This window comes from Callionymus lyra, chromosome 4 (genome assembly GCF_982586985.1).
Source record: "Callionymus lyra chromosome 4, fCalLyr1.hap1.1, whole genome shotgun sequence".
NCBI classification, from domain to species: Eukaryota; Metazoa; Chordata; class Actinopteri; order Syngnathiformes; family Callionymidae; genus Callionymus; species Callionymus lyra.
Genome location: NC_141821.1, coordinates 12,192,608 through 12,208,870, shown reverse-complemented (window position 1 = coordinate 12,208,870; position 16,263 = coordinate 12,192,608). Strand labels below are relative to the sequence as shown.

The 16,263-nt window shown below is 39.3% G+C and overlaps 1 protein-coding gene across 4 annotated transcripts; it reads left to right on the top strand.

Annotated features, from left to right (window-relative positions):
• Positions 1-203: 203 nt before the first annotated feature.
• On the top strand, positions 204-15,177 carry waca (WW domain containing adaptor with coiled-coil a). Of its 4 annotated transcripts, none has more exons than XM_087788789.1 (13): positions 204-395; positions 547-577; positions 1,827-2,019; positions 5,428-5,516; positions 7,787-7,905; positions 7,990-8,102; positions 9,494-9,754; positions 9,905-10,027; positions 10,115-10,263; positions 10,487-10,602; positions 12,391-12,586; positions 12,666-12,793; positions 13,723-15,177. In XM_087788789.1, the coding sequence occupies exons 1-13, from the start codon at positions 355-357 to the stop codon at positions 13,790-13,792; spliced, it is 1,629 nt and encodes a 542-aa protein (XP_087644915.1). In that variant the 5' UTR covers positions 204-354; the 3' UTR covers positions 13,793-15,177. The 4 variants fall into 4 exon arrangements, with proteins under 4 accessions (XP_087644915.1, XP_087644916.1, XP_087644913.1 ...); XM_087788790.1 differs by having other exon boundaries at positions 205-395; positions 10,118-10,263; XM_087788787.1 differs by having other exon boundaries at positions 205-395; positions 12,388-12,586.
• The last annotated feature ends 1,086 nt before the right edge of the window (positions 15,178-16,263 follow it).

Here is a 16,263-nt window from a genome sequence, read left to right as displayed (position 1 = left end):
CCTACATCTTCGATACGAAGCCGATTTAGCGTTTACGGTTGCACACATGTAAGTCGACAATACTTATGAACAATCTTGAAAATAAATTCAACAGGTCACAATGGTTGTTAAAAGCGGTTTCTTTTCCTGCTGATTTGCTACTCTAGTCACCGTGTCTGGCAACCCACGGCGCAGCACTGCCACTGCACATCCAGAGCGAGTGTGTGCGCTCGCTGGCTGGGATGGACTGAGGGATCTTTCAGCTGCTGCTCCCTCTCGCACCGAAACAAGCTAGTCTCATTTTAATTGACGATTTAATTGAAGTATCATTATTTATCTTTCACATCCCACTCCAAACACACCAACACGGCATTGATGGTAATGTATGCAAGGAAACAACCGAGACTCGGCGATGGGTAAACAACTATTTTTATTCTTATATTTTCTTTAAGCTGCGACTTGTCACTCCGCCATTTTTTACCAAAACAAATGTCACCGAGTAATGGTGTATTGTTTTCGACAATCCATGGCTGTGTTAACTGGTGTTTTCTTCTATGTATTTTGCAGGTGCGACCGAAGAGATTCTCAGCCCTATCAGGTACTACTAGATTAAAATGGACACTCTAGTTCAGGCTTCAGTTGAGCACAGCAGGCCGCAGTCAGTGCGGAAAATAAAGTGAAAAGTAAACGGTCTCACTCGAATAACCCGCTCGCCCGGGCGAAATGTACATGGATTCGGGATTCGTGCGACAAACACCACGTTCAGGGAATTATTTCGTCGAAACCCTGCGGTCAAAGAAAACATTCGAGCCGAGTTTGATGTTGATCTTAGCATGTTAGCTTAGTGGCTAACTCCAACGATTAGGGCCTGAGCGCAATCTGACATTTAATGAAAATGACACGATTATATTCGTGTAATAGATAAAACGAGCATAACAGTGATGTCTGATAAATGTTCGTATGGTATAATATTTAAGAAATAATCCTCAACTTTCAAGGGACTTGTTTTGATCACCTTTCCAAAACAAACTAGGTAATTTTACTGTAATTACTTATTTTAAAAATATATCAAACTGTGTAGATTGTAAACATGGTATGTAATATTATCATGCATTTACCAGGTTATTCAGAAACGTAAAAATGACCCAAGTTCAATAGAGTTAACCAAAATATCTCTGGCTATGAAGAAGAAGGAGCTGTCTCGCCTGCAGTTCAGAACTCTGCAGCGAGAATTCTGACCCGCTCAAGTAGAAGAACTCACATTTCTCCGATCCTTAAAAGTCTTCACTGGCTTCCAGTTTCTTTCAGGATCAACTTTAAAATTCTGGTCCTTACTTTCAGATCTATTCATGGTCAGGCTCCTCCTTATGTCACTGATCTGATCTAGCCTTACACCCCAGCTCGGGCTCTGAGGTCTGTGGATCAGAATCTACTGATGGTTCCTCGCACACGGTTCAGGACCAGAGGAGAGAAATCCTTCCAGACTGTTGCTCCCTAAGCTTTGGAACGATCTTCCTCTCTCTTTGCGCTTGATGGAGTCTACTGACTCCTTCAAGAAACATCTTAAGACGTTTTTATTTGTTCAGGATTTTTCCTTGAATTCCGGAACTCCTGTTGTGTTATCAGTTTTATCTTGATCTTTAAAGTATATATTTTATTGAATATTGTTTTGATTGTTTAAGCGCTTTGTGACCCTGGTCTAGAAAAGCGCTATACAAATAAAAATTACTTACTATGCTGTCTAGGCTGTTAACATCTAGTTTATTTTCGATTTCTCACAATAACATAGTTCTAATAAAAATAGGCACAATACTGTCACATACTAGATGTTTTGTTTCTTTCAACAGACTCTCAAATACTCATCCAAGAGCCATCCAGGAGGCGACCACCGACATGACAAGATGCGAGACCACTCCGATGTCACTCCTCCCTGCAAAATGCTTAGAAGGTCTGACAGCCCTGACAACAAACACCTTGACAGCACCGGTCACAGCAGAGCAAAGGCTGTCCACTCACATCGGGCTAGGGACAGAGATGGAGGTGAGACGGGCTCGAATAAAACATCAGTGCGTTTGTGGTGGAGGAATGTGCCAAAACGCTGTTTAATGTTTGAGGAAAGACCTAGATTTAGAAATGAGTCAACCTGAGAGACCGCAACAAAATGTTGGAGAACAACTTTTGGATACACGGAGTGGAGAAACGATGAAGAAAGAGTGTCCGATCAGAAACTTAGCTAATGCTCATTGATGGGAGTAACTAGGGGTGGATGCAGGATTGGTTAAGGTGGTTCGTATGACTTGGTGTGGCAAACTGATGGGACTTGCTTAACATCTGAAGAAGATGTAAGACTTGATAAGTTGCACACAAAGAATTAAGTAATGGTTGAGGTTGGAGTGGTTTATAACGAGTTTCAAGCAAGATTAAATTGGTATGTTTTTACATAAAAATAAAAAATGATGCATTCTGCAGTGGTTTTGTCTAATGGGGATAATGCACTTAACTCTTTCAATTACACTTGAATAAAAATATATTATAAGGACATTTTTTAATGAAATGTCTTCACCTCACTGTTTGCATCAGATTCTCATAACCATAGATCTAGCCACAATAACCCATGTTATGCTAAACGTTTTCCATTTAATCTTGATCTTTAAAATATATACTTTTATTGAATATTGTTTTGATTGTTTAAGCGCTTTGTGACCCTGGTCTGGAAAAGCGCTATACAAATAAAAATTACTTACTTACTTTAATAGAGAACACCAAAAGCAGTAATGTATACCTTTTATTTGAGTTTTCTTCAAATAAATGAGTTGACATTGTTATTCAATATAATATTTTCATACGTATTTGACATGATCTCTGAATACTAACAACAAAACAATTGAAAACCATTTTAGTACAGTCCTATCAAAAAGCTCAATAATATTTGGGATAGTATCAAAACAAAAATGGGCCTCCATTTTAATATTGGTTGGTTCTTGGTATAGAGTTGCACCAAATAAATTAGCTTGTTTCGATAATTGCTATCACATTGTGGCCCTGGTCTAGAAAAGCACTCTATAAATATAAATTAATTACTTTTTACATTTTAATTTACATTTCGCAATAGTAATTGTTAATCTGTGTTTTGGTACCATTCATTTTTTGCAGAGCTGCTACACATTTGTGAACGATTTGTATAATGCTTGAAATGTGTGTCGATATCTTTGAGGCCATGGCTATAATGGCTTTTAAAATCTGTAAGGCAAACTTAATGTTTAGTTATAACTAACTTAAATAAATATCTGGACTTGACTCGTTTAGAGCAATGTAGGAAAATGTGTGAACCTCCAAAACCTAGCTATTTCATATAAACTCACCTTGGTTGGTGAGTGGTATTTATTTTTTCAGACAACAAGAAGGTTCTAATTTTGTGTGTCGTTTGACATCCATTTTTGTGTTGCGTTGTCATCATTAGATCTAAGAGATGTTCACAATTCAAAGTGATGACTGGGTCGATGTTTAAGCATTGATATGTTGGAAATATTTTGTGCCACTGCTTGTGTAGTTTACTGTTTTCCTTGTTTCTTTCCGTTGTCAACATTATTGTACCCATTTGATGCACTACAAAAAATGTGTGAAATCTATCGTAGATGATTTTTTTAAAGTGCTTGATTGTTAAAATGATTGTGACAACATCTATTTTTATATAATACAGTATTGTTTTTGGTAATGTTGGAAAGGTGTGCAAAATGATATAGCATCCTGTGGTTTATGCTTTTCTTATGTATGAAGGATTATGGAGTTAAGTTGATGAATGAATTTGCAGACCATTGTTTGCGGAGTGATGACTTCAGTAGTAACATACATACACACACTTCTATCAAATGCCTTGGTCAGGGATCAATCTTCTGCAGCTCAATGCCATCACATATTTGATTGACTATGTATTGCTTTAACCTTACAAGATGGACTTGCGGATGGTAAGACCAAGAATGTTGGGCTTATTAAAGTGGTATCAGCGGAGAAGCTCAGACAACTATATTGAATTTTTACTTAAAAGTGAGTTCTCCGGCTAACAGTCAAGTTTTAAATGAAAAGAATCATAGAATGTTCAAAACTAGCATAGGAGCAGCACTGTCTCACTAAGCAATGCTTTCAAATGGCGGTTCATTTAAATGACAAAGCAATGTATTATTAGAATATGCAATGCTGGTAATACGCTTCCGACATGTATCCCAGATAGATATGACAGATGTAACGCTCTCTGAAAGCTTCTGCCATGGATACAACGTAACGATACTGATCAACCTGATACACCTGTTATCTAAGTTGTTGTTTTTGTGTGTGAACAGCTAAGATGCGTGGTTTGACTAATGTTGCTTTTAGTTTAGCATCGATACAATGAAGCTATGGAAAGGAAACAATATGTTGTCATGCCTTCGTTGCATGTTTTCTTTTTACAAAAATAACTAGCTTAATATTTCGGTTAAGTTCTTGTTGGTGGAGTTTTAGTTGTACACAAGCAAAATGTTAAAAAAAAAATCTGGTTAACTTAACTAATTTATTGATCATTGAGCACTTCAATGCCAATGATTTAAGATGGCTGAGATGAATAAATTATAGCAAAAACGTAACGTTGTTGAGTGAGAAAAGAAGATTTCTCGGGTAGAAGAATGTAAGGTATGGTGGCATCTGATAAGACACTAGTGTAGCAGTTTTCAATGAACAGTTTTGGATGACTTGTTTGGTTCACAAGGCTGCTGTTGTGTTTCTCAATAACACATCCTTCCAGTCTCATTGCAATGATAAACTTGTTGGTGTTCAAGCTGGTGACTCAGAAATACAGAGCTATGCGTCTGGAATGTATTGCTCACATTAGCTGGATGAGATGTAAAATTGTGACATTGTAAAATGGAGCATAGAAACATTGCACAGACACCGTTTATTTGTTTGGAGAGAACTTGGGATATGAATAATAATTCTGTCAAAAGTTTTTTAATTGTCATCTGTGGAATAATGATACAAAATTGCATGCTAATGTTTTATTTTTTAAGCTAACAGGGGCTTAGAGGACTGAGTGAAATATCAGTGGTATTTTTCGTTGGACAATACATTGAGTTTATCTGTAGATTGAACAAGTAGACAGTGGACTGATATCTGTTGATAATGGTGAGATCAAATGTATAACAGCAGCCGAGACTACTTTCTGGCTAATTGGAATGCTAGTTCTTTGTAGTTAAGGATTTTTCTTAATGTGGTTGTAATGTAGCTCATGTAATTGTAGCTTGAATCATCCATACTTGGAATAATTTAGTCTATGTTGTTCTGCTCTCTCCATCAATTGGATTAACTGTGTTTATTTACTCTCTGTAGCATATGGAAGCGTCACAGTGCAAGTAGTTTTTGCTTCTGGAAACTACTTTTCTCATCAGAAAATAATATTTATGATTTGTGTTGTTGCAGGTACCAGTCATTCACCACAGGAAAACTCCCACAACCACAGTCTCCACAGCTCCAATTCACATTCTAACCCCAGCAAGACATCGGACACAGTAAGTTTGGCTGCCTGTCAAAATCTTTTTTTGTTTAATCAAAGATGACAGTTACTGATCATTGCTTTGCCATGCAAACCAGGGAAGGCTACCAGTCAAATGCATTTTTAATTGGATGCAACAACAGCCGATAAACGTTGTGTAGTCATTACTGCTGGTCCATGCTGATTGATAATTTGAAAGTGAGAGACTGAGGATAAGAGTCTCAAAGGATTCCGTTTCATTCTTGGGTTCTTCTGAATAAATCACTTTCATTCTGTGAATGAAAAGTTGGAAGATAATGGCCAATCATAACAAATGTTCCTGGCAGAGTTCAATGCAGCAGTCAATAGAAAGTCAAAGTGGCATAACTCCAGGTCCTAATAAGACCTTCTGCGACATTATTCGGTAACTAGGGTGCATGATTTAGGAAAGACTATGGTTGCAGTTCACATTGAGTTAGTGTTTATAGGGGCTACAGTGCAAGAGCCCTTAACAACACGAGAAGGCGACCCTATATGTTTGCATCGGTGGAGGAACATTCTATAACAATAACAAATGTTTTGTTTGAAAATGATTGTAAATGCAGTGATTGTCTTCGTGTGACTGTGACATCAGCACAAATACTTTATTGTGTGAGGATGATGTGCAATTGCAACAGAGCATGTTGTCAACGACGGTCGTTCTTGTTTAGTCAGGGGTCAACAGAGTTGATACTGAGAGGGTTTCTTGAAACTGTTTTGATATCGTAGAACTGGATATCATGCTAGTATAACATCCACAGCAGTAATGTTGTTGTTGTTTGTGGCCAAGTACAAATAAAAGTTACTTACTTTCAAGCATTGGTACTTGTTAGTGGTAAAAACGATCCTAACAAGCGGATACTATGAGTGACAACATTCTGTTCTCTAAAAATAATAAAAGACAGCCATCAGTTTTTTTGTTCTTCCATTTACTGCCACCCTTGAAATGACTCACAGTTGGCCTGCACAATTTATCAAATTGCACTCGCAATTTAACACCATTTGGTTCCACTATCACATAAATAGGTGTGATTTGCATAGTTCAGCTCGACTCCTGGTTTTGGTCACATGACTATGTTGTTCTCAGCAGTCTGAATAGTAGCAGACATGCTTAGGATGATCAAGGTGAGCCGATGATGACAAAAGGACAGTCGCTGACACTTGACTTGTTTGGCAATTTCTGCACTTCGCTGGCGACATGATCGCGGGAAAATATCACTTTTCGCGGGACTTGCATCGGCTTCCTGCGAAACTGAGCAACATCAGAGAGGAGTTGTCAGCACGTTGCGATATGACCAAATCGATAATAAATCCCACCTTCTTGTACAAATGCGCATAAAAGTTTATATATGACCTGCCGCTTAGCTCATTAGCATACGGTGAAGACGGACAGGTTTACACTTGTTTGGAAGTTCACGATCTTATAAGAAAACAACTGAGACGAGATGAAAAGTACTTGCAATATGTTGCTTTAGCAAAGGGGGTTGAAAGAGGTGAGTGACTGGATCACCCGCGTTTGAGTAGCTTATTAGTCTTACTTCCGTGTATATACTGACCCGCGCCAAGTAAGCGCACCGGCAAGACGTGACGTCATTGGAACCGAGCCTAGCAAGTGTGTAGTTTTATGTTTTCATATTCGCCCAGGGTCCTCAACAGGATTTTTCACAGCGTAGGGGGAACTTTGTCTATAGGGGGGTCCCCACTGGGGAATTTGGAATTTGTAACACTCTGAAACACTGTTTCCTGCATTTTGAGGGCCAAATCTTAATAAGGCAGAAAATAAAGAAAACCCCCCACCCCCCTACTCCGCTTTGGGATCAAGTTCAAAGCGTAGGGGCTGACACTGGCGAGAACTCTGTCATCTATAAAATTGCAAATCACACATTTTGTTATGATGTGTTAATAAGGTTTACAAGATTCAATGTTTTTAGTGGAATTTAATTGGCTGATGTTTTTACCTTTTCCCGTCTGAATTTGGGGGGGGGGGGTGTTAAGCAATTTGTTAAAAATAAATTCTTAAATAATCCTTTTTAAGTGTTTTCTCATTTCCTTTATTGACGTGAAACATGTGTTTTCCACAGCCGAGTCATTATTTGTGTTATTATTTAAAAGATCGCCCTGATATTTTCATCTACCTTAAACCAACAACAAGTTTATTTTCCACATTTCCAATCAGATTGCGGGCCATTGCATCAGGTCTCTTTGTTTCCCTCTCGCACTCGCACACAGGAGCTATTTTTGACCCAGTGGTTTTCTTCTATTTCATAGCCTCATCACGAGCCTGCAGATGACTGGTCAGAGCACATCAGCTCATCCGGGAAGAAGTACTACTACAACTGTAGGACAGAGGTGTCCCAGTGGGAGAAACCGAAGGAGTGGTTGGAGAGGTAGCTGCTGTCACTCAACAAAATCTGCCTAAGAGGTCATATGAAGGTTCACTAATTTGCCGAATCATATTCTCTGTGTCCCAGAGAAACAAAGCAGAAGGAGACGACAAAGGCAGTTGTTAACAGTTTCCCTAAAGACCGGGACTACCGAAGAGAGGCCATGCAGGCAACAACAGCGCCGGCCATTACTGGTGCTAGTAAGTTCTCTACATGTCTTCTATTTACTGACGTGAAGCTGCGTGTACTGACCTTGTTTCCTAATATTTGATGAGAACAGCTTATTTTTATATCAAAGATACATCTGCCGTTGTACTGTTTGTATTATAATGTTCATAATAAGGGACCTGTGTTTTGATTTGGTGCATTTAAATGTTTGTAGTCACTATAATGATTAATTTGTGTTCATGTAAAATTTGGTTATACAGCTCTTATCTTTTGTGAAGTGTTTAAGCAAGTTGTTCACTGGGGTTTTGTTAAATTTGCTCTGGTTTTATTGTGGTCGAAGAGGTTGTGTGTCATTAAACATGTGATTTAAGAATAATAAAGAATTGCTAAACAGAAAAATTGAAGGAATAAAGTAAAGTATTGAATAACCATTAATAGCTTTCAGTAAGCTACCGTTTTAAGCATGACATGCGTGGGGTCACTGTTTTTTCTGCTGACAAATGTGCTCAACTTTTTATGATTAAATACTTTGGCGATGATGTTTGAAGGTCAGTCTCAAGGAGTGAAACAGTCAAGGTTACAAATGTATTTAGTTTTAAAAAAAAAATGATACTTGAACATGAGTAACTTTTACGATGTTACCATGTGTATCACAAGTGCTGTTTTTTTTTTTATCAAGTTGATTTATTTTGGTTATTATCAAGTAAAGGGTTTTACTGGTCTGTTCAAAAGACAATTCAGGTTTTCGGTACCAAGCTGCCCAAGGTATTTTTCTTTTCTATACGCAGTGATTGATTTAAGGTTGATCTTTGTTATTTTGCCATGTTTGTACTCGGCGTAACTATGATTGACACATAATTTAATGTTTGATATAAGATTTTTGTCAACAGAGAAGTTCAGTTTATTGTGCTTATCTTCACCGTGAAAGTGATATATAGACGGATGATATTGAATAATCAGTTTCCTATTAACAATAATTAACATAAAGTTTTCATTGTACATTGTTGTGATTGAAAAAATTCAGGAAGAAAGATTATTTTCATTTCTTTCCATCAATAATAATAATAATTAAGTAATAATTTGGAGCCCAGTGTTGGGCTTGAAGTGGGTTTGAATCCAGCTTTAAGATTTTCTGGAGCCTTCTTACTTCTTATGTAACTGGGTCTAGCCCCGTGATCAGCCTAAAGGAAATGAGCAGCAACAAATAAAGAAAGTAAATGAGGAAACTGTGACATGTCTGTGGTTTTAAACCCTAAAACGTTAGCCTTACTTTGAAGCAAGTTGAATTTTTCCTCCTTATTTCTGGTTAACAAAAGAATCAACTGAGGTCATAAAGGATTCTACTCAAAAAGGGTTTAATCATAATATTTGAAACCATTTCTTTATATGCATCTAACCTTTTCTTCTCATCCGTGTCCTGCAGAGTCGGCTCAGGTGGAGAAGTCTGCTGCAACCCTCACCAACCAGTCGCAGTCATCATCGTCATCATCAAGCTCTGGCAGCTTAAATCCTTCTTCTGGGCCGCCCGGGTCGTCCGCCTCCACGGTACCAGTCTCTCCAGTCCTGCAGTCAACAGCCCCTACGCTCCTCCAAGACCCAACGCTGCTTCGACAGCTTCTCCCTGCACTTCAAACCGCCCTGCAGCTCAATAATGCCAGTGTGGACATGTCGAAAATAAATGAAGGTATGAAGGTCAAGTTGGTTTGCTATAGAAAAAAAAGACGATATCAGTTCAACTTTATATTCAGTTTATGTATAGACTGTTCAGGAAACTTAGGCACAGCTCATCACTCAACCTGTTAATTAATTATAAAAAAATGTGTTGTCTTTGTAGTTCTGACGGCTGCCGTCACACAAGCATCATTACAGTCGATGCTTCACAAGATCTTTACTGCTGGACCATCAGCTTTCAACATCACTACTATCCTTTCTCAAGCTGCTCAACTCTCCAGTCAAGGTATGATGCGTTAACTTACCGCTAAGAACTAAAAGGGGGAAATTAAACATCTTTATTGCCATGTCTTAAACCGTTTCTTTTGTGTAGCAGCTCAACAATCAAATCAGTCACCAATGTCATTAACGTCGGACGCATCATCGCCCCGGTCATACGTTTCTCCGAGGATCAGCACGCCACAGACGAACGCCGGTCCTCTGAAGCCCCTTCTCAGCACGCAGTCGGCCTCACAAACAAAAGTAAAAGCAAGATTTAATCACCCTTCATAGTCTACAAGCATTTCAAAATATTTAAGCATTGCATGTCAAAATCTACAATTAAATTACTTTAAACGGGGGTAGGTCATTAAGATGCTTCAACTCAATGTATTGTAGTCTAAAATTAAGGGCTTTTACTCATTATTACAAATGTTAGCTGATGTCTTAACCTTGAAGATGACTAACTTGTGACTTTCGTTTGCAGCTGTCAATTGGGAAGCAATCGTCTCACTCACAGCCTGTGTCCCAGCAGCCCCTCTCTGGTGAAAAGCAGTACAGTCACGATGCGACCGCAGCATCACCTCGCCTGCAGCGCCAAAGGTGAGTCCAGTTGTCGCGTTTAGATTCTTGGCCAACGACACAAAATCACGGTGGATGAAGTAGGGAGAGGCTTGCCTTACTTTTGTTGAGATGACTCCACCTGCTGATCAGTTGTGGAACTCATTCTTTTTCAGGTCTTGAATGTTTTCTACTGCTTTAACCTGTTTTGTTGTGGGAGAGGCATGTTGCATTAGGTATTTGGCTGGTGATCGACTGCTTATTCTGGTCTTGATTTACTTCAACAATACTGTATCAGAAGCTCGTTTAGCCTCTACGTCCACCCTAATTCTGTATCGGCTGGATGTCTTCACCTGTGTCACTTGTATGTGTGCCTTGTTGGAGTAAAGACGAGGGTCAAAAAGTGAAGCGGATTTAAGATCTATAATTACCCACTGGACGGAGCTTACATCAGAGATGACTCAGCACCTGAGGAGGAGAGAAAGAGGCATCAATGCTTAGTGCTGCAGAGGCTTAAGTATCTGTAGCTGAGACTGTAAATGCAAGTTTCACCTGTTATTGAAGAGAAAGGGTTCACTGAAATGTTTTGACACTAAACCTATGCTTATTACTGCCTTAAGCCTCTTCTGGTGTTACTGTTGAACCCTTTTTTTCCCTGTTGCTGATGATTGGCACATTCAAATGACTCCTTGTTTTTTTTATTGTGTCTAGTCTATTCAAAAATGCTTGAAAAGATGAGAGCAGGGGCTTTATATTCATATGGCTGTCGTTATGTTAAAACAGTGGTTCCTGTGGTTATTCTGTCTCACAGGAAATAAAAAGTGTTGATGTTTTTTAGTGACGGTGCTTTTTTTTTTTTTTTATGCAAGTAAACTCCTGTTAATGTGCTGTGGATGACTCGGCTTCTAATGAACATCACAAATGAAAATCGGTAAATGTGTCCCACAAACTGCGTCTATAACTGAGTGTTGCTGCTCTGGGTGTCAATTTTTTTGCTGCCTCATACTTTACACTCTGGCAGGAATGCCACCTGCTGGAGAAAGGGCAACATTACACCTGCACTTGTTTTTTTGTTTTTTTTCTTTTACATTTTGTTTAAAATAATAAGTAACACGTTAAATATATATATTTTTCCCTCGTCATATCACAGTTCACTTCAACAGTTTAGCAGGGTTTTTTTTGCACATGGTTAATATATTGTATCCAGCTGAAGTTAGGAATGGCGAAGCCTCCACTGTTACAAATGAGTGATTTACTTAAACAGCAGATAAACTCAATACAACCACAGAACTTGGTTGGTGGGAGGGTCTAATTATCGTACCATCATCACCCACTTTACTTACGGTGTAAGTTTTCAGAAATTTCCCTGAGAGTGTCATCTCAAAGGGATCAATAAAGTGCAGTCTAAGTCTAAGTAAACAAAACCCTGAACTCTAATGATGGCTGATCACTTGCTACAATTCTGTATTTAAATTCTACATCCATGTTGCTATGTCAGCTGTAATTGGTGATGAAAGCATCATGGGAGTTCCAGAGTTGAGTTTGCTGCCCTAGGAGACATAAAGGGCAGTCAGTGAGTCGGTTCACAGTCGCTGAAGGAGTTGTTGAGAAAAGGAAAGTACCTTAGATCAAATGTTAATATAGTTCAAATAGCTGTTGTTAAACAATTATTTTAAACAAGAATGAGTCAGTAGTTTGGTGGTTTCATTGATGTAAGAGGGGACTTTTAGGGACTTTCATAAAGTAACCCGCAGCAAGTAACGAGCATAAACTTCGCTTACTAATAATAATGGGCATGATCTAATCGATCTTCCTCGTTTCTCACAGCAGCACTCAGAGGAGTCCCTCCCCAGGCCCTAACCACGTCACATCCAGCAGCAGCAACGCCCCGACTTCTTCCTCTGCTACCACAACCTCCACCACCACCCGGGCGTCCTGCACCTTCACCCCCACCCTCGCTGCCCACTTCAACGAGAATCTCATCAAACACGTGCAGGGCTGGCCTGCGGAGCACGCGGAGAAACAGGTTAGAGAAATCTCCTCTCGCACCCGTGCTGCCGTGAACATACGTCTGATCGGAACATGTGCGTTCTCCTCGCTTGAAGGCGTCAAGGTTACGTGAGGAGGCCCACACGATGGGAAGCATCTGCATGTCGGAGAACTGCACTGAGCTGAAAAACCTTCGCTCTCTGGTCCGAGTCTGTGAAATCCAAGCCACATTGCGTGAGCAGAGGTAAGAGACGTCTTCAAAAACTTCTGTTCGCCAGGGCGGTGCAGGTTTTTGTTCCAACCAGTCAAGCACACATGAGTTAACCAATCAGGTGTCTGCTTAAACAAGAAATACCTGACTGACAATTAATTGATTACTGCCTTCAGACGGCTGATTGGTTCAACTATATGTGCTTGACTGGTTGGATCCAAAACCTGCACCGTCTCGGCCCTTTTCTGGACCAGTGTAACACCTGTGATTATTTCAAAACAAATGATCACGTCAGTTCCTAGTTAAGTATTGTCAGAACCCGATGACAACATTGCAATTGTGTTTTTCCGACACTGAGGAAGCCAAATATATTAATACAATGTAACTGGAACAGGACATCATTTGGTTATTTTTTAAGGCACCTTTCTATTTGTTTTAAGTTATTCTGGTTCAAGGTCCAGTTCAAGTTATTTTATTTGTCAAATATACATGTATGCAAGACCAACAGCATAGATGAACTTGTAGTCCTCTCAGACCCACGATGCAAAACATGAAGTAGACGATGAAAGGACATTAAAAAAATAATAAATAAAAATACATTATCAACAAAATGAAATAAATAATCAACAATAATTAACTAAAACTAAACAGAATATCAACAAGTTAATGCACAGGTAGTGCAAGCTGAGGTGAGAGCCCTAGTGTTGGATGACTGTAATTGCAGTTCCTCAAAATTATTTAAATGATTGCAATTTTCTGCTCTACATTTGTTTACAAATCAATGGCTCTGTCAGTCTATGGTTTTATCCTCATACTTTATCTATGAACTTCATTAGTTGTCTTCTTTGTTTTTAGCTTTAAAGCCTCTGCATTTGACTTCCAACACGTTCAAATACTTCTCAAGTCTTAATCCGAGTTGTTGGAACAGTGACGTTAACCTGTGGCTTCCTGTCTCTCTGCAGGATACTCTTCCTGAGACAGCAAATCAAAGAACTAGAAAAGTTGAAGAATCAGAATTCCTTCATGGTCTGAGGACTTGTCAGAGCAGGGTGTGAGTTGGACAGTGACCCATCGCACAGAAGGAGAGTTTCGGCTCCTCTTGAGTCCAGTCTTAACACACACACACACACACATACACACACGGGAGTTGTATTTGGACCGTTTGGGCTGGAGAACCAAGTAAGGATGGAACACGGAGCTGTTGGGGCTGATTTACCAGACTCTGCTCTGTCAAAAACCCCTGGTGGGGAAAGAAACTGTAGAAAATCTTGTAGATGTTGTTATCTATGTTGTAAATATGTTTTGTAGATTGAAGCCATGGAAAGCCATGCCTATCAAAGCTTTTGACATCCAAATTAATCGACGCCTAGGCGGCTACGTTCACTAGCTAGCCCCTCTCCCTTCATATAACTCGTCTGCGGATCCATTCATCGGTTCGTAGATCATTGAACCATTGAGCATGTACGGCCGCATGCCTAACCAGACCAGGACTCTTGTGGGGGTTTGTAAAGAACTCTCTCCGTTAGCTTACTTCCTGTCAACGTCTCACGATGGTTCAGTGGTCTATTTGCAGCTTCTGGTGGCCCCCGCTGCCCCGATCTGATCAGTGCCTGGTGGTTGGTGCGGTGGAGTGAGTGATTCTTCTTTTCTTTTTTTTTTTTAAATGACATGACCTGAAGAGGTGTGATGTTCTGCTGCTTGAGTCCCAAGTCCTACTACTACTAGCCAGACCTTCCAGTCTGCGTATCATTCATAGTCGGAAGAGAAAATGAGAAACTTTTTTTATACTCTATACGAAGTGCAAACAGATTTTAAGAAGGTTGGTTCCCCCCCCCCTCTGTTGAAACACAGACCGTCTCTCCTAAATCCAACACGCTTCCCTGAGCAAGAGTGAGGATCGGCATCACCGGTGCATTCCTTTTTGTACAGTTGCGACGACGGAGAGACGAATGAAAGTTGTTGTTTTTTAATTTATAAGAGTGAGCTTTTATTTGCACTCGGTTGAGGAGTGATGTCACCACGAAGCACAGTTCCAGTCAGAGCAGGGCGGCGAGCGTTTGTGAAAATGTATGTACTCTAATAATAACACTCGGTTCTTTCACTGGAGGGTTTTGCTTCGTACGAGCTAGTGCCTTGTTGAAAGTCTTGTCTGTCCACACGTCCACTTTCATCCCTTTCGACCAACTACTAGAGATCTTTCAACAAGCATCGGGTGATTCTTTTTCTGCTTTTTTTTTTTTTTCCGATTCCGTTCCGATTAGTTCTGGCCGAGGAGCCGGGGTCGAGCTGCAAATGGTCTTTTCTTCCTCACCATACGATGTATCAGTGCTTCACCACATCTTCAGTACAGTTGACCACAGCTTTGTATATTGTTTCCTGAAGTATATTGACAGATGTAATAAAAATATGACTCTCCAGACTCTCCGCTTCTTCTTCTGCACTTCGCTGCGTGGACTTAGTCATCCTACGTTTCTGTTCTTTAGTTTTCTCAAGTGAAGTTCGCGGTCTGACCACATGGTGCCACTGTTGCGCTCTGGATCGAAAGATTAAGCCTTTAGTGTCACCTTCTTTTTTTTTTACTACGCTAAATAAAATGAATCCTCTAACTTTTGTCTTTGCTTGGTATAAACCAGTTACCTCAAGATCCAACCAGTTCTTAATTTTTTATAAGCTTGGTGCTCTGACCTGCATCATCATCAATAAAGTTTTACCTTACCTTATTTGGGGACATTTTTAACTTATGTGCCTTTGAAGCAAAAACAAATTGACCAAATATTGAAAATAAGAACAAAATCGTGGATCTAATTCAAAAGTTCATTGAACAAAATCAAATGTAAGTAACTAGTATTCAAATAACGCTTTTCAAGACCACTGTCACAAAGTGCTTAAACAATAAAACAAATACCCAATATTATAAATACATAAAAGGTCAATGAGCATTGTTTTCAGTGTTTGTATAGACAAAGTGATTTCATGTTAATTTGAACATTTTATGGGAAACTGGCAGGCAGTTTTCCTCGATTTCCACTAGATGGCAATAGATAGTTGGCTTTGAACAGCTATTTTCGTGACGCATCAACATTTTCATTCCGACGACAATACTTATCAAGCTTCACCAGCCCATAAGAGGTTTTACTATGACGTAGAACTCTCTCCGTTTAGTCTTTTTCATTCATGATGTCTCAGCTCTATTTGAATATGGAATACCAGGAGTACCATAATTGGTTAACAATAAAGTGTTGGGAAATAGAGACATCCGGGGTCAAATAAGTAAATATATATACAGGTATATGTATGTGTATATATATATATATATACACACGTTTAAACTTTCACAAATACACTCCTTTAAATGGCTATTGGTAGGAAATATGTGGAAAAATGTGTATATAAAAAAGGAAATATGTGTATCCACCTTATATTCTGTATTTCTAAAAAGCAAATTAGCTACAAATCTTTCACTAAATGGTCAATAAGTGATGAGTTTCGTTTATTTTTAAGTG

Excerpts from the sequence above, each read along its gene's own strand:
- waca (XM_087788787.1), top strand. The coding sequence starts at position 355 with ATGGTAATGTATGCAAGGAAACAACCGAGACTCGGCGATGG. Across the intron at positions 9,755-9,904 it reads CATGTCGAAAATAAATGAAG|TTCTGACGGCTGCCGTCACA; the intron begins GTATGAAGGTCA and ends TTGTCTTTGTAG. Across the intron at positions 12,794-13,722 it reads GCCACATTGCGTGAGCAGAG|GATACTCTTCCTGAGACAGC; the intron begins GTAAGAGACGTC and ends GTCTCTCTGCAG.